The sequence below is a fragment of the Castor canadensis genome, chromosome 14, assembly GCF_047511655.1.
Source record: "Castor canadensis chromosome 14, mCasCan1.hap1v2, whole genome shotgun sequence".
Lineage (NCBI taxonomy): Eukaryota > Metazoa > Chordata > Mammalia > Rodentia > Castoridae > Castor > Castor canadensis.
The window spans coordinates 108,929,982-108,948,727 of NC_133399.1; the positions used below are offsets into that span (position 1 = coordinate 108,929,982).

At 46.3% G+C, this 18,746-nt stretch overlaps 1 protein-coding gene across 5 annotated transcripts in view; it reads left to right on the forward strand.

The window, feature by feature from the left end:
- The window catches only part of Gata4 (GATA binding protein 4), a 75,327-nt gene extending 61,012 nt beyond the window's left edge, over window positions 1-14,315 (forward strand). For 4 of the 5 annotated variants that reach the window (XM_074055285.1, XM_074055284.1, XM_074055286.1 and 1 more), the window contains exons 3-7: window positions 4,532-4,701; window positions 5,975-6,100; window positions 9,738-9,825; window positions 11,315-11,463; window positions 12,664-14,315. In XM_074055285.1, coding sequence (XP_073911386.1) covers window positions 4,532-4,701; window positions 5,975-6,100; window positions 9,738-9,825; window positions 11,315-11,463; window positions 12,664-12,846 — 716 coding nt within the window. In that variant the 3' untranslated portion in view covers window positions 12,847-14,315. The remainder of the gene's footprint in view (window positions 1-4,531; window positions 4,702-5,974; window positions 6,101-9,737; window positions 9,826-11,314; window positions 11,464-12,663) is intronic. The other variant, XM_074055288.1, reaches the window with a different exon arrangement.
- Window positions 14,316-18,746: the final 4,431 nt, after the last annotated feature.

Sequence of the window (18,746 nt, forward strand, 5' to 3'; positions counted from 1 at the left end):
CAGTGCCCACAGGGTGTTGGCAGCCATGACCCTGGCTTCTGATTCCCCTTTCTCCTTCCTTTCCTCCCCCTGCCTTTCCTTCTCCCCGCCCTGACTTGCTTGCCCTGAGTCCCTCAGGCAGAGCCAAGGTGGGTGGGTTCCCCAAGATGGATGGAGGAGGTCAGGGAGAGGTCGAGCCTTTGACTGCACCAGTCTCTGTAGGGAAGTCAGGGTGGGATCCTCCAACCTCCTGGCCTCATTTTCCTTTCAGGCACCTGGGTGGGACAAGTTAGCCATAATTCCTAGGAATGAGCCATCCTGACTGAAAAGCTGCCTCTGTTTTTAAAATGGCTTAAAATAGGGCATGGAATGGCAGTAAGGAATTAGAACCCCATCTTTGCAAAAATAATCATTAATTAGTATTTCCCAGGAGCAGCAGCTCCCAGACCTTGTGTGCACACTATCGGCCTCGCCTCAGTTGGTTCCTGGTCTCAAGTCTCAAGCTTGGCTACATCTGGGAATGATGCACAATTCTCATTATGGCCCCATAGTTTGAGAAAAGGCCAGATTCCCAAATCTCCTAGCTCTTTTATCTGTCCTTGCTCCCTCCCCAAAACCCTCACCAAGGTTTGTCCTGGTCTTCCCCTGCCTCCTAGCCATAATCCATCACCGTTATCTCATTTGGTGTTTGCAAAGCACTCGACAGCCATTGTTGCAAGTTTTCCTTCTTGTTTGCAAAGTACTTTACAACTATTATTACATCTTTGTCCTCTCAGAGTGGGAAGATGCTGACCCATTTCCCAGGGCTGGGTTCCCACTGCTCTCAGGGGGTGAACCAGTGTCCCTAGTGCCTGGCACTGGATAGTGGGGCGGTTCCCCCACACCTCCTACTGGAAGGTTCTACTCAGGGCCTTCCCTGTGAAGGAATAAGAAGAGGTTGTTACCAAGATTCCCGCCAGATGTTAAAGCTCATTTGGGGCTCACCCCTTCTTCCCCCAGAGGAAGTGCTAAGCAGCAGGGTTTGAACTTCATGCTCTCCATTCTTCAGCCCAAGGATGAGGTGGGGGAATATATCTGTGTCAGATGTAAGAGGATAAAATTGTCCTTTCCTCATTATGGATTCAGAGCTGCTTGGGGTGATCAGATTCCTTAGCTTTTTTAAATCAGACTTTTTAAATGATATCAATTATGATATCATGGTGTTTTTGTTTTACGGTTTTTTTTAAACAACTTTCTGGGCTGGATATGGTGATACATGTTTGTAATCCCAGCTTCTCAGAAGGCATAGGTAGGAGTATTGCAGACAAAAACAGACCCCAGGCAAAAAAATAGTAGATCCTATCTGAAAAATAACTAAAGCATAAAAGGATTAGGAGTGTGGATCAAGTTGTAGAGCACCTGCCTAGCAAGTGCAAGGCCCTGAGTTCAAGACACAAAGTCTACCACCACACTGTATATGGCATTTTGTATGTTCTGTTTTTCAATTTAACATCATGAGGTCAGCACTTTCCTCTGTGGCTACATTGCCTTTGTAATAATCATTTAACCATTTAAAACTTTTTAAATGTAACATTATTGAGCAGGTTGGATGGTAAGATTTTGTGCAGAAAATACAGAAACTTCTGCAGCTTTGAAAGTGTGGGCTAGGTTGTGGGAAGACGTAGGTCTGTCTGGGCACCTTGAGGAAACATAGCCTTCATCTGTCCAGCTCTTTCCTTTGGCTGCAGCTTAAGAGCTGACCATTCTATCTGGGTTGGACTTCCATACTTCCTATCCTAGAACAGCAGTGTCTGTCACCAGTCCTGGATTCAGTTGAGGGTATGCTCTGAAAATAGATTGAATAATTCTGTTACTTATTGATATTTAGGTCCAATTTGTCACACTAAGTCATTATCATTCTGAGAACAAGGCACCCTCTTAGCTCCTGTGACATCTATTGTGAAGCTTAAATAGCAGATGTCCAGTAAATATTTGTTAGTGACAAATACATATTCTCCAGCCTCCAGTGACTTTACCTGGCCAGGAAAATAGTTGCCTGAATGTGTAGACCATTCTTTGAGGCAAGTTTGCAGGAGTTGCTGAGACAAACCTTTTTGTGTGGTTCTCAAGACAGAAAAGGTGAGTGACCAGCACAGGACACAGCCAAGGACTGCCAGGTCCTTTGATAAGAGTCTGTTCACCACGGTAAAACACTTAAGTGTGAAGAGAAGAGGAACAGACGATGAGGTTTTGTCACTGTCAATTTAAATTAACCAGAATTAGGGAAGAAGCTGGTCTGCTTATCGTTAACAAGAGAAGGGTATGAGTCTTTACCTGTCAGAGCAATGGACTGAGATACTGACCAATGAGATGACAGAATCTCTTAAGATTTTCTTTGATAGCACAGGATGGGGACTAGGGGAGAGGAATAGGTGAGACAAGATTGGCCACAAATTGTTGGAAGCTGATTAATAGTTAACTGTTTATTTCATATTCTGTAATCTTCTGAATATGTTTAAATTTTCTTATTAAAAAAAAAACAATTAAAAGTGTTGCAGTAGATTTGATTGGAAAGAAGGTCTTAAAATTCCTCCATCCCCAAGCATCAAGGATGCATGCGCAGTCTTCGTTCAATTTTGAGGATGTAGTGCCATCTAGTGTTCATTGCAAGCAAAGCCATGACAATAGCTCCTGCTCCTCCTGGTGCTGGGGTTGGCTTGGTCAAAGTTCCCTCATGGGAAATTCCCTCATGGGCAGGCCTGGGTTGAAGGAGCAGGGCTGACAGACCACAGGCAAGGGCTTTGGAGGCGGTGATGATGGTGTTGGTCCAGGTGGGAGCAAGCTGTGGACGGGAGTCACCTCTGGAGGCAGGTGACCTTGATAAAGGGGCCTCAGCGTGACCCAGGTGTAAAAATAGCCTCTCTGTGCTGGCGGCTGTACTCAGCTCCCTGGCCTGAGCAAACAGCCCCTCACACCTGCACATTGTTTGCTTGGTGTGGACACACAGCTACCTGTTTGCAGGTGCAAATGACTGTTTGTGTACCCAGAGTTGTGGGGAGGGCTCCATCCCTCCTCCAGCTCACATTCCCTTAGAGCTGGCAGCTGGGCCACAGAGCTAGCAAAATGTGCAGCCCTAAACCCCAGGGTTGGGACAGAAGGAGAGAGGTTTTTAGCTCCCCCTCCCAAAGAAAAAGTGCTCCCCCTTCACTCAGGAAGAATCTACCCTTTTCTCTGGCACTAGGACAAGAACAATGTGTAGATCAAGGTGGCTGTGCTTAGGGACAGGAAGTTTGGATAGCATGGAGTAAGAGAGATTTTTAGAAGTTCTGAGCCAGACTTTATACAGGTTACAAAGAATGAGAAAACTGGCCTCACCTCTCTTACCTAGGCAATGAGAAGGGACATGAGGAATTTGTCAGTCGTAGAATTCTATAGACAGGGAAGAGAAAGGGAGGGGTGAGTGGAAGAATGAGAAATGATGGCAACCTTCTGGTGGAAGTCAGCACTCATCTTTGATCAACTCCAAGATGCTACTGCTTATCACATGTACCTTTATTTTATGCACCAGTAAGCAAGGAGGAAGGACAATGACACAGAAGACATATGCAGAAATATTAAAGTTAGGGGAAAAGTGAATAAAGTCCCCTTTCCAAGGCAATTAGAAAATTTCAAGAATATAGAGGACTGGAGGTACAACTCAAGCGGTAGAGTGCCTGCTTTGTAAGTGAGAAACACAGAGTTCAAACCCCAGTACCATTAAAAAAAAAAGAATACAAAAAGAAATCTAGTCCCTTTAAGCTAGAAATTCTAGTTTTAGGACAGTATCCTACAAAATAACCAGAAACACAGATTTACTTGCAAAGCGGATACAAGTCAGAAACTAGATAAAGATCGAGTAATTATTGAATAACCATAGTTAAAAGATGACACATTTATATGAGGGAATATTACACTGTACTAAAATGAGTTTATAAAGAATTTCTAATATGGGAAAATGCTTTGGTATTAAGCAAACCAAACAAAACAGGGTCAAAATTCTATAGTTTGACCTCGAGTAGGCAGAAACGTGTCAATATAGAACGTAGTAAAGCAATGTATATAATACCAGTAATAATCCACAGTCTCTCTACACATTTCAGGTTTTCTAATTTTCCAAATGGAAATATTTATTATATTTTTATTCAATGGGAAAACAATCTTAATTTTGAAAGGGGAAAGAAAGAGAGAAAGATCTGAGCAAAGCTCGGAGTTAGGTGAAGACTGCAGGTGAGTTTAGACTGACGTCTAGGTGTCCCCTCCAGCCCAGGCCTGGTGACTCTTCCTTTACTCAGGGGAGAGCCCTGCTGTGTCTAGGGAAGTGGGAGTAAAAGTGCGTACTTCCCACACAGTCCTCTGAGCTGCTGCCCCAGTGCGAGGTCTGAGTGAGGAAGAGAGAGCCGCCAGGGTGTCTTGCGCTCCTCCTAAGGCAAGTGCGGATTTCTGTGCTCTCTGGACTCAGGTGGAAGATTTATGGGCATAACAAGAACAACAAAAGTAATCCTCTGTGTCCTTTCTTTTCTGTTTCCCCACCCAGTAGATATGTTTGATGACTTCTCTGAAGGCAGAGAGTGTGTCAACTGCGGGGCCATGTCCACCCCACTCTGGAGGCGGGACGGGACAGGACACTACCTGTGTAATGCCTGTGGCCTCTACCACAAGATGAACGGCATCAACCGGCCTCTCATTAAACCTCAGCGCCGGCTGGTAAGCAAGCACTGGGACAGCCAGGCCCAGCAGCCTGGGGGCAGCCAGCGTCTCCTGGCCTCTTCACATTCATCTGCCTCAGGACACTTACCTGCTTTTGAATTGTGGACTTTAGGGGGTGGGTTGAGGGGCTGGGTGGATGGGTGGGTACTTCCTGTGCCTTTGGGGTCAGCTCAGCTCCAGTTAGCCACCCCTTCACTGTACAGGTGTAGAAGTGACACTCAGAGAATGGATGGGCTGCCCACAGGCACAGACTTTGACACGACTGTCAAAGTCTCCATCTGGTGCTGGTCCAGGTTCCCAGTCCCTGTTCTCTTGAAGGCCTCCTACCTTCACTCACCACCATGACAGAGGCTAACCCAGAGGCTGTTTCATTTTCTGTGGATTGGTTAATAAAACTCAGCACCCAGGAAGGTTAAGCAGCTGGTGCTGGCCTGTGGCTGGGGAGCCTGCAACTGAGCTGGGTGTTTGGCTCCTGAGTCTGAGTTCTTTCTCATGTCATTTGATTTTGACCAACACCACTCACGTTTGTGTCTGTTAGGTAGGGACAGAGAGGACTAACTCTAATACCTCCCTTTTTGAGGTCCACCAAATTCCTCACCTGCCACACACACCAGGCACCAGAAGCTGCGCTCTACTTTTGGTAGAAGCTTCTTGGCCTGCAGAGCCCAGTGTTTGCTGGGTCATTTGTGCAGTGTCCTGGGACAGACCTAGAAATCAGGTTTTGGGTGTTGAAATTCAGTCTCCTCATGCAGCAGAGGTCTTTTTTATTATTATTATTTTTTTTATTATTATTATTCGTATGTGCATACAAACCTTGGGTCATTTCTCCCCCCTGCCCCCACCCCCTCCCTTACCACCCACTCCGCCCCCTCCCTCTCCCCCAACCCTCTTGATACCCAGCAGAAACTATTTTGCCCTTATTTCTAATTTTGTTGAAGAGAGAGTATAAGCAACAATAGGAAGGAACAAGGGTTTTTGCTGGTTGAGATAAGGATAGCTATACAGGGAGTTGATTCACATTAATTTCCTGTACATGTGTGTTACCTTCTAGGTTAATTCTTCTTGATCTAACCTTTTCTCTAGTTCCTGGTCCCCTTCTCCTATTGGCCTCAGTGCAGCAGAGGTCTTGTTCTCATTCACTCCTAGGTGTGGCCCAGGTAATCAGTCAGGCACAGAAGCTGGTCTGAGAGCTCACGCGGGGCCACTATGGCCTAACCCTGCTAGGCCTGTATTCCACCTGGACACCAAAGGTTTGCTTTCTGTGTTGCAGTCTGCCTCCCGCCGCGTGGGCCTCTCCTGTGCCAACTGCCAGACAACCACCACCACACTGTGGCGCCGTAACGCTGAGGGCGAGCCCGTGTGCAACGCCTGCGGCCTCTACATGAAGCTACACGGGGTGAGTGGGCGCCCTGCCAGCCGGCCGTGTGCCCTGTCCATGCCACACCCACGCCAACTTCACACCACACCTCAGTCCTAACCATGCCCACAACTTGCCTCCAGCTCCTGTCAGCCAGGTGCCCCTCCACACACACACTCCAGCTCCACTGTTCAGTTCTTACTTGTTCCCTTTCTACTAGAATTCATCTTTTCCTTCTTAAAGAGACCTAGATTTGGAAGGGAATTTTAGTGACTTTGCTGGTCGCTTCCATTTTTCACATTGTGTAAGTTTAATTCCTAGTTTACAGAGGAGGAGACCATATGCATACATATTGTATATACACGTGTAATAGATAACAACACTGAACACTTCTGTTCGATGGATAAAACAACAACTTATTAAGAGTAAACCTGTTATTGCAACTGGCTGTTCATCTGGGAAATCAAAGCAGAGCAGGACCTCCACATTACCTTGAACAAAAATAAATTTAGCTGGGCAGAGTGGCTCACATCTGTAATCCTAGCTATTTGACAGGCTGAGATTGGGAGACCAGCCCAGGCAAATAGTTTGACAGACCCCCATCTCCAAAATAACCAGAGAAAAATGGACTGGAGGTGTGACTCAAACAGTAGAGTGCCTGCTTGGTAAGTCCTGAGTTCAAACTCCAGCCCCACCAAGAAATAAATAAATAATAAATAAGTTCAGATGAATTAAAGACAAGAAATGTAAGGTACACTTGAGATAAAATAAAATAAAAGTACTAGACAACAAAAACACCAAGCATGAAAATAAATACAATAAAAATACCAGGTAATAAAAAATACTAGGACAATGTAAGGGGAAGAACTTACATAACCTTGGGATGGTAGAGAAACTTCACGCACATGTTCTTAAAACTCTTAAGCTAGGCAGGAAAAGTTAGATATGTGTACAAGCATTTAAGGTTAGTGTATGGAAAATGACACCCTAAGAAAGAAAAAATAGATACATGTGTATTAGAAAAAGGTTCATTTCTATAAAGCTCTTTATATTGTTATTTGGAATAATCTCCATTACATTTTTTTAAATGGCAGGATGCAGAGCACTGTACAAGGTATGGCACCATTTTTATAGATGAAGAGGAAGAACATAATTTATGCGCATCCGTACATAGAATCCCTCTGGAAGGATACATAAGACACTGATAGCACAGGGTGCCTGTAGGAGAAGAAATGGGAGCAAGGATTAGCAGAGCACTTTTTTCACTGTGTACACCCTTTGTACCTTTTAGATGGTCCATATGCAAACATTACTTGTTCAAGTTAAACTAAAACAAAGCAAGCAAACCAAAACCAGAAATTCTGTAACCTAATAAGAAAAGTACAGTTGAGCTTCTCCCAACCTCCCCAGATGGGACAACCCATAGGAGCCACCCAGGCAGCCATCAGATATGTGCAGACATGCTGGAACTCACTGGGAATCAGGGAGTGTAATGGAAATAACCATATGATTCCACATTTTGTACATGTTTTTGATAAAAATTAAATGCATGATAAAATCGAAAATAGACACTCTCATGTATCATTGATCTGTATATGAAGTACTGCATGTATTCTTTTAGGCAATCAACCAAGCAGTACTTACTAAGATTAAAAACACACATCTTAGCCGGGAGCTCATGCCTGTAATCTTAGCTACCCACGAGGCAGAGATCAGGAGGATCGAGGTTTGAAGCCAGCCCAGGTAAAAAGTTTGAGAGGCCCCATCTGGAAAATACCCAACACAAAACAGGGCTGGTGAAGTGGCTCAAGTGCTAGAATGCCTGCCTAGCAAGTATGAGGTCCTGAGTTCAAACCCCAATACCATCAAACCAACCCAAACAAAACAAAACCCCACGCCTTTTGATCTGGCAGCTCTACTGTTGAGAGGAACCAGGACACGATGGCGCTTGAACCATTTATTGCTGCAGTGTTTATAGTGGCCAGACTAGAAGCCCTAAAACTCCTTAAAGCAATAGCTGAGTAAGTTATGGTACATACCATAATATGGGTTGTGGGAAAGAATTTACAAATAATAATCTAGAGCCATTTATCTTGACTTGAAAAATAAAAAGCACATTGCAAAGTAATACATAAAGCCTGACCCCTTACTATGGAGTTTGGAGTATGTTAATTGCACACATAAATATAAGTGGATGGCTGAATACATGCACACCTACATATGTACATATGTGTGTGATCACGTTTGAGCATTTTTACGTTGTAAGAATACATAATGGGTTGTTAAATCCACTTGCCTAACGGGCATAGGATTGATGGTAGTAGGGTGAGAGGTCTTGTTTTCATTCTCATGTATCTTTGTACGGTTTCATATTAAAATGAACACAAAATGCCTTAAAAGCAGTTAAGGACACTCCTCATAAGAAAACACACTTCTTTCTGCAAAGACGTGTATACAAGGAAGTTTGTTGAGTCACTGTAGTAATGAAAATGGAGAAGAAACCGTCAGGAGGAAAATGGTTCCAGAAGCTACAATCCTTCAACAGAAAACAGTAAAGTAGACTTACAGGGCAATATTATGCAGACATTAAAAAGATTTTTACCGTACCACCCAGCAATATCACTTCTGATGTATACCCAAAAACATTAAAGGAAGAGCCTCAAAGAGATATTTATATACGCATAACATCATGATACCCAAAAGGTGAAGATAATCCAACTGTCCATCAATGGGTGAATAAACAAAATGCAATATATAGCCTGGTGCCAGTGGCTCACACCTGTAATCCTAGGTACTCAGGAGGCAGAGATCAGGAGGATTGTGTTCTAAGCTAGCATGGGGCAAATAACACATGAGACCCTATCTTAAAAAATCCCTTCACAAAAAACGGCCAGCAGAGTGGCTCAAGTGGTAGAGTGCCTGCCAAGCAAGTGTGAAGCCCTGAGTTCAAACCCCAGTACTGCTTAAAAAAAATGCCATGCATACATATAGTAGAACACTGTCCAGCTAAGAAGGAAATTCTTGCCTGGCATTGGTTGCTCACACCTGTAATCCCAACTACTTGGGAGGCTGAGATCAGGAGGATCACAGTTTGAAGCCAGCCCAGGCAAATAGTTTGCAAGACCCCATCTACAAAAAAAAAAAGAAAAAATTCTGGTCCATGCCACAAAATAGATAAAACTTGAAGAAGACATTATGCTAACTGAAATCAGCCAGTCACAAAAGAACAAATACTGTATGATTCTACTTATATGAGGTCCATAGAGCAGCCAAATTCATAGAAACAGAAGGTAGAATGGGGGATGCCAGGGACTAGAGAAGGGTTAATGGGAACCTGGTGTTTAAGCGGGTACAGAGTTTCAGTTTGGGGAAGAGGAAAAAAGTTCTGGGGATAGATATCGGGTGTGGGTTGCATTCACAGTGTGAATTGTGTAATACTGCAATGTGGAGTAATGAAGTGGTTAAGATGGGAGATTTTATGTTGTGTGTGCTGAAGTGAATGGGGATAAACATGAGGGTGAGATTCTTTTGAAGTCAGGATGGGGCTTTAAGAGGGTTGGAGGTTGGGGGCTAGAGGTAGGTGAGAAAGAATGGAAAAGGGTGGGGATGACTACAGAGTTCCCCTAGATGGGGCTGGGAATGCTGCTTTGGCTGACTCATGGTTGTGACTGTTTAGGTCCCCAGACCTCTTGCGATGCGGAAAGAGGGGATTCAAACCAGAAAACGGAAGCCCAAGAATCTCAATAAATCTAAAACACCAGCAGGTGAGAAAAAGATACACGTGCAAGTAGGTGGCTACATCAGTAACCCTGGGAGTGTGTGAAAATAGTGTCTTCTTGGGTGGGTGGGCCAGCCCAGGCTGCTGAGGTCCACCCTGAGCTCTCAGGACAGAATGAATGACCCAGTAAAGAAATAACATTGCTACAGAGCCTACTGGGGGCTTTGAAGCAGGCTCAACTCAAGCAGCTAGACTCTGAGTATTGCTAATTGCAGTGGGCTGCTGGAGAGAAGAACATTGCTGCGTCTGTCTTTGGTGCCGTGGTCACCAAGACCTCAGTCCCCTTCAATTCTGTCTGAAGGACAGGGTCCCCATAACCACGTTCCCAACAGATTGATATGCAACCAAGGCATCATTCTCATCATGCAGTGCTTTGTGCTTTAGAGCGCTCCTTTGTAAAAAGTATCTTGTAAGTGGTAATCTTTATAAGACCCTAGAAAGACATTTTGTTGTCCCCATCTTTCTAATGAGCAGACTGAGGCCCAGAGAGGGCAGTGATTTAACGAGAGTCAAAGCTGTTCATCGGTAGAGCTGGAGTGAAAATCCAAATTTTCACACTGCAGGGTCAGTACTCCATTCAGTACACCTTGCTGCCATCTTAATTTCTAAATTAAGAAGAAGGTTACTGGGCTAGTGAGTGGCTCAAGTGGTAGAGTGCCTGCCTAGTACATGTGAGGACCTGAGTTCAAACTCCGGTGCCACCAAAAAAAAAAAGGGTTATTAATATTTCCTACCCAGAACATTCTCCGTTCTGCACTGCTACCAAGATCAGGATTTGACTAGTCAATGACGTAGCCCCTAAGTGGGCCGATCTGACGGGAAGTTTATCTTTTCAAGTAGGCCACAACAGAGTCAGATGAATTGCCCATTTCCATAACCAAAGATACCATCAAAGTTCTCCTTTTCTAGATTCAACATGGCCTGCTCCTCCTGGCAGAAATTCCTACTAGAATTTTCTTGTTCTGTTGCTTTCTCCTGACTTCCCCACAGTACAGCAGAGCTCCTGGCTAGCCTAATTTCCCCCAGTGTTGCATGCACAGGCAGAGCAGGCATTGGGCCCAGGTGTTTGATATTCTATCCAAAATTTCAGATCCAGGAAGCCAAATTTGGCAGCTGAAGCTATTATGAACCAATGGAGGTCATTTACAATCTCCACTTATACTAATTAGTATGACTGCTTGCATTTTGCTGTAGAGATACCAATGTGTTTGATTGTGGGCTGTTGTCCCAGACTCCTGACGAGGTATCCTATAATGAACTTGCACTTTTTGAAATCCAAAAAGTTTTAAATCCCAATCCTCAGAACATGAATCCCTTGGAATTCTGACACTTCTGCCCCATTTTGAGAACTGTGCTTCTCTCCTCAGCTAATGTAAACAAGGTCTTTAGCACAGACCTATCCAGGCTGTCTAGGAGGGCCATCCTCCATTTGCCCCTGCCCTTGGGCTGGGTGTCCTGACTCTGCCTTGTTTCAGGTTCTTCGGGCAGTGAGAGCCTCCCTCCCACCAGCACCTCCAGCACCTCCAACAACGCCACCAGCAGCAGCAGCAGTGAAGAGATGCGCCCCATCAAGACAGAGCCTGGGCTGTCATCTCACTACGGACACAGCAGCTCCATGTCCCAGGTATGCCCATGGGTGGGAAGACAGGACTGATAGGAAGGCGATCCCCAGATCCCAGGAGGCCAGGCCAGCAGTGGCCACTGAATATGGTAAGCAGCTGCACCAGCTGGGCTCTGAGCTGCTCAGTGCCCTCAGCACCTCTTTCCCAGTTGCAATGATTTGGGCACAACCAGGACACACAAACATGCTCTGTGCTTGTGAGCTCTGGGGACAAGGAGAGGAGCCCAAGGGCTGGCACTCAGGTTGGAGGGGGAGGAAGAGAACATGACCACAATGAGTCAGACTGTGAGTACTGAGTTAGAGGCAGAGTAGGGCTCTCTAGAGCGAAGAGTGCTTTGAGCTTGGCCTTGAAGAGTCTTAACAGGAGGAGGAAGGGAAGAACCTATGCTGGCATAGGTTCAGCCTTCAAAAGTGAAGAGGGAAGGTTGGGGTAATGAGTGACAGGCAGGATGCCATTTTCACGAAATCCAGATTCATGTGACTCCGAGGGTGGCCCAGTAGTGGCCGCATGCCCTTCTTGATAGTATCATGGCATTCCTGCTTCCCTGTCAGTCTCCCTTCACAGTCCCACCCACCCTGCTGCTCCTGCTGCTCTGATCTCTTCTCTACTCTTGATTGAGAGATGCCACTTCCTAAGGAGCTTTTAACTGTTGGAGTGAACCTGGGAGAACTTGCTTCCATAGAACCGGAAGTGCCAGGAGCGCCTTCCAGAAGAATAGCCTCTTTTTTTTTTTTTCAGTGCTGGGGTTTGGACTCAGGGCCTACACCTTGGGCCACTCCACCAGTCCTTTTTTGTGAGGCTTTTTTGAGATAGGGTCTCAAAAATACTATTGTCCAGGTTGGCTTTGAACTGCTATTTTCCTGATCTCTGTCTCCTGAGTAGCTAGGATTACAGGCATGAGCCACCGGTGCCTGACTGAGAACAGCCTCTTTTTTGACATGGAGATAGTGATAAGAATATGGAAACTGTCTGCTGTGGCTATTAGACCCTTTTGAAAAACCATGGCATTAGCAAACCTACTGGGTCGCAGCCCTGGTTATGTTGTACTCAGGGGCTGCTGGTGAGTCACACAGACCCCTTGCATCCCTATCATAGGGGTGGAAACAGAGAGAAGGGCTTACTTCCTTGCCCCCCTCCCCAGCCCTGCCCTCCTATCCCTCTAAGAGAATCCCATCGGCCTCACTGTGCTTTCTACCTTTCAGACATTCTCAGTCAGTGCGGTGTCTGGACACGGACCCTCCATCCATCCAGTCCTCTCTGCCCTAAAGCTCTCCCCACAAGGCTACGCATCTCCTGTCAGCCAGTCACCACAGGCCACCTCCAAGCAGGACTCTTGGAATAGCCTGGTGTTGGCTGATAGTCACGGGGACATAATCACTGCGTAATCTCCCCTCCTTCCCTCCTCAAATTCCTGCTCAGACCTGGGACCTGGGGGCCAGCCAAGACTGAAGCTGGGGCTCCTGGACTGCCCCCTCTGTCTGGGAACAGCTGGGAAGAACAACTGGGAAGAACTTGAAGCCGGCAATGGGTTAGGGGCACCGGGTGCTGGATTTCCTCAGATAACATTTCCAGTGTGGGCTAGAAAAAGAGCCTGTGCTCTGACATAGATGAGCCCACCTTCGCTGCAAGCACACCCAATCTCTTCTGTGGAGCTGGAGACTTCTTTCTTATTTTCCACCCCACTGCCCTGACAGGGACAAGATGTCCGTCTCCCCTACCTTCCACCGCTGTGGCCAAGGCGGTGGTTTTTCCGTTGTGTTCAGAGCACTGGAGGCCCAAGAACATCTGGAGAGTCCAAGGCTCCAGGACCCTGCTGCAATCTGCATCTTCACAGGGCGTCTGTTTGGCATGGATTGGATGCATTGGCCCCTCCAGGCAGCCCTGTCCTTGCCCAACACTCCCCTTGAGGCATGGCACTTCCCTGCATGCCCGGTGCCACATCTGACTGCACAAATACTGGGTGCAATGCAGATTTACTGAGCCTGTCCTGGGGAGATGAAGGAGAGGGCCCTGCATGAATGCACAGGACTGCTCCGTCAAATCACAGCTTGGCAGCCCTGCCAGGGCCTCTTACATAAAAACCCCTCTGTTACTTGGAATGATTCGGCTCTGCCTTCAGCCTGAACACATCCCTCCCTCTGCCAAACAAGAGTTCAGTAGTGTAGCCAAACAGTGCTCCTCGGGTCTGCTCCCAACGATCCTTCTTTTACCCCACACAGAGGGGTTCCAAGGAGGAACAAAACCTGCTGCTAAAGCAAGTTTGGTAACACTCATCTCTGCCTCGGGGTCCTTCTACAGGTCATCTGTGGGTGCTGTCCTGCTCCCAGGACTCCACCTTGCTTGCTCTCTTAGCCTGACAGCAGCCTGAGTCCACCAGTACCTGGACCTGCACCTTCCCCAGCAGGAAGCCTTTATCCAAGAGCTGAAAAGCTAGAGAGTTTGCAAGATAAATTCGAAGAAACCTGTGGAAAGAAAGAAGGTGACTGACAGGAGACATTGAGGAGGGACTTGAGGGATGTCCCCCTTGGAGCTGTCCTGGAATTGGCCTTCTTCTCCTTTGCTCACTGGGACTCGTGAAGACTTCTTCCTGTCCTTGTTATCAATAGAGCTGTATCTGACTATGGCATTACTCCATCCTCCCCCAAACCTCCAGCCCCCAACCCCAGATCCTCCTGGCCGTAGCAGAGAATATCTTTGAACCAAGATTCTGTTTTAATCATCATTTACACTGTTTTCTCCCTGAAGGCAGCCCTCCCCTATCTTCCCTACTCCACAAACCTGTTAACATTGTCTTAAGGTGAAATGGCTGTAAAATCAGTATTTAACTAATAAATTTATCTGTATTCCTCTTTCACCTCTTCCTCAGTGATCTTTACTGGGAGGTCCAGTGCCTCTCTGTAGATCCACTCACAAGGCTTTTTCTAGCCAGTTTTCTTCCTCATCTTGTAGGCAGTGGCACCTTGAGGTGGTGGTGGTTGGTAAGAAGAATGCTCATCCCAGCCCTGCTCTAACAGGAGACCTTGGACAGGCCACCTCTAGGCTTTAGCTTCTAGATAGGGTTGGACCAACTGCTAACTGATGCTGTCTCCACCTTCTTAGGTAGACAGCAGGTGTTTCCCTATTAGATGGGAATTTTTATAGCCCCCATGTGGAAACTTGAGACTCCATTCACCTGGAGGCTGGATGATCTCTCCAGTGCCTCCTGGTTTAAGATGTGTCTTGGAGAGTGGCCCCAAGAGCTCCTGCCGTCTTCTGCTTTTCCTGTACGATTTAATCCAAACAGGCCCTAAAGGGGCAAATGATGCTCACCCAGTGACAGGAGGCTGAAACTTTGTCTCCTTACCCATTTTGGCTTTACCATCTGAGGTGACAGGATTGCTTATTTGGTTCATCTTATAATTATGTGGAGAGGGGAGCAATGGTCCTAAGGACATGCCTTGATTCCATCCCTGTGGGATTGACTGGACTTCATTCTTACTTGAAGCTGAAACACAAATATGGCAGCACCCTGTAACAACACAAATCTGTGTCACCCATAAGTAAAGGCCAGTCTCAGAAACTTCAAGGTGTAGCTTGGGAATCAGACTCTCCAGGAATTTGCCCTTCTGTGGTCCTCCTGCCCCTTAGCACTGTTGCTCCCTTTCTGTTACCGTGGCTTCTGTTCCTTTACCCTGTGGGGGATGTAGGCACCCTATAACCTCTGGCTTGCATGCTGCTTCTGCATTCCTTCTTGATAGTTGTTGCAGTGGCATTTGCAAAAAGGTTCTTTATTCAAAAAGGAGTGAGAACAAAATGATCAAACCCAAGGCAACATTAGAATACACCTCAGTTCCAAAGTCTAGTTTTGTTCTGGTTGGCCTGTGCCTTGCTAGCCCCTGGCTGACACTTGTGGGACAGCATTTACTTTTATACAGCAGTGATTCCACAGCTGTGTCCTCTGTTAATGAGAACACAGAGGAATCCCAAAGAGCCTGTTGCTAGCAGACAGACCCTGCAGATATGGAAAAGGAATAGCTCCCCTTCCAAGTCAGACAGATAAGTGAGACCCTGTCACCCACATACCACTGGCTTTCTAAGGGGTATGTAACCTGGTGCATGGGCAGCTCTAACCAGTTTCAGATCAGTGCACTTGCAGAAATCCCTGGTCAGCAAATCTCTGCCTGTCAGGTGTTAGTAGGGGAGCAACTGAGTTCTGCAGTGCTGGTAGATTGCACTCACAAGTCCTGCATCTTTGTCTTGAAGATGAATTTGCTCAAGTGAAGTAAGTTGTAATGGGAGATGAAGAACTTGCGATTGAACTTTCCCTGTCATTTTCCTTTAGAACTTGGTAAAAATGATACGCACATACTGAATAAATGGGGAAAAAAAAAGAACTTGGTAAAAATGGAAAATACTTGACATTTCTAGGGTCTGATAATCTGAAAATGTTGAACTGGAATGGAGGACAGATGGGATGAGAAAGGAAAAACAGCAGAATCCTGTGTGGGCCTAGGACCGGGACTCTGCCATCTAATAACATGCCTTTCAGTGCAAGGAGTGGCTGTATTAGGTGTCCCCAGGTGTGGCTGTGGTAGGTTAGGTAACCATCAGATCCACACCCCACCTTCATGACACCCTCAATCTTGTGCACCTTTACTTGGAGATTTCCTAAAGCAGCCTCAGGCTTATCACAACCTGAGTTCCCTCTGTCCCTCTCCCACCCCCACCATTATTCCCAGGCTACACAATTGCTTGAGATTTCCTCGTTTTTCACACACCAAAACATAACTGCATGGTGGGGCACTGGTGGATCATGCCTGCAATCCTAGTTACACAGGAGGCTGAGATGGGGAGGATCAAGGTTTGAGACCAGCCCAGGCAAACATTCACGAGACCCCATCTCCAAAATAGCCAGAACAAAATGTACTGAAGGCATGGGTCAAGTGGTAGAAGCGCAAAGCCCTGAGTTTAAACTCCAGTCCCACAAACAATGAAATAAACAAAATAACATCGCTGGTAAACGACACCTCTTTTTTGGGGGTGGGAGTGGGGAGATAGGTTCTTGCTATCTAGCCCAGGCTGCCTTGAACTTCAGCTCTTTCTGCTTTAGCCTCCAAAGTGCTGGGATTAAAGATGCTAGCTACCAATCCCAGCTCTCAATTTTTGAAAGAATAAAACCCAACTATTCATCTTTGCTAAGGGAAACCAGAAGAACCAGATCACTAAGCTGAGTTTCCACGTGAGGCAGAGGCATTGCTTCAGTTAATGGTCTTGTGATAGATAGTAACACAGGGGTTTGGGGACTATTTACAAATGGCTTGCAGGAGGCTGGTGGAGTGGCTCAAGCAGTAGAGTGACTCCCTAGCAAGCATGAGGCCCTGAGTTCAAACCCCAGTGCCCCCCAAAAAAAGACAAATAGCTTGTGGGTTCCTTACAGGTATATCTCTGAGTCCCTGCTGACACACACCTGGGAGGGATTCTGTACCCAAAACTCTCTGCTGTGGATTCCTCAAATAAGGGGGAATGAGTGCCCCTACCTGGGAATTCTAACACCTGACTTCTAGGCCATGTTTGTCCATGGGCCAACTGTGGCTTTAGGCACCTTGGCATCCTCCTCTGTAAATGTTTCCTATTTTGTAAACAGCCTGTGATGGTTGCCAGGAATGAGCCACCCTCACTGGGCTCAGTTGTTTTCTTAAACCCACCTCATGACCTTGGCATTCTCCCTTGCTCCCCAACTGGGCTGACAGGTTTAGAAGGAACTAAAAAACTCTGGGGCTTCCTGCAGGGCCCCAGGTACAGAATGTTCAGAGTAAGTCATTTCTGTAATTTGTGGGAGTCACAGACCTCTCTGCAAATGTACAGAAGTTGTGCCCATTTTCCCTAGAAAAGTACACATGACATGAGAGTTTGCAAACCACTCATCACTTTAGGGGTTTTATGGCCTCTAGAAGCTTCTTCATCCCCCACTTCAGCATCATTGTTCTGAGGTTCTGGTGAAGGGCTTCTGGGTCTGTCCAATTGACCAGTTCAGCTCTGTCTATAGTGCCATGGTGCTGCATAGCACATGCTGGGCAGAGTAAATTTTCCTGCCTAGCTGTGAAACCTAGCAGTCCGCCTGTCTCAGAGAAGTTGTCAAGGCCTCTGAAGGGGCTCTTAGCTGCAGGGAAGTTCTGCAGCTGAAAATCTGTTAACATTGTCATCCAAGGACAAGGCTGAAGAATTTCATGTAAACTTCCTTCGAAAGGTACAAGGCTAGACCCTATGGGAGTATAGGAGACAAGTGGCAAAGGGTTGGGGAAGTTAGTGTCACTGAATTCTCCAACAGCTGGTCTGAAAGTTGAGTGGAACAGAATGAAAACAACTCTGCTGCTAGCAGGACTAGGAAGTCTAGATTGAAAGAGCTCACTGTTTCATTCACGGATCATGAAGGGATCTCAGAGATCATCTGAGAGGTCAAATCCTCTTGTCCTGCCATTCAAAGAACTGGCCTAATGACACAGAGCTGGCGCATATTTACCACTTGCCCTTACTAGGAAGGCTGCTCAGAGACTGACACCGGCATGGTGCTTGCAGTTAATGTATCACCGTGTGGGGGCGCCCGCACTCTCTTCCTTTTCCATCTCCATTGTAGCCTGATTTTTCAAGCTCAATCTGAGATCAGCCCCAAACTCTTTGAGAAAAAAAATCACCTACTACTTATTGAGAATTACTGCATATCAGACACTATTAGTAGCTTTATCCAGCCACAGAAAATAATTATACTTTCGCATCACATTTTGTACATGAAGACATGGACCATGAATTTTAAGGGGCTGTTGAAGGCCACAGAACTAGTGGAAGCAGAATCAGGATACGAACTAAGTCTATTGAACTCCAGAACGGGGGTCTTCACACCCATCCCTATGTCTCCTAAAGAGTGGAAATCTGCTGGGTGTAATGGTACACATCTGTGATCCCAGCACTGGGGAGGCTGAGGCAGAAAGATCACAAGTTCGAAGCCATCCTGGGCTACATAGCAAGACCCTGCCCGAGTCAGAATCTGCATTTAAGCAGTTTCCAGGTGGTTCGTGCACACTGAATAAAGTCCGAAGGTATTCAAAGATAAATGCTGGGTTAGAGGTGTGGCTTAAGCGATGGAGTGCCGGCTAGCAAGCAGGATGCCTTTGAGTTCGAACTGCAGTACTAACAATAACAAAAAAGATAAAAATATCGTTAGTTCTTCCAAGGACATGAAGAGCCAGCACTTATCAGGAAATAAGCAATGTTCAGGGAACCGGGACACCTAGCAGGTGTTCTCTTAATT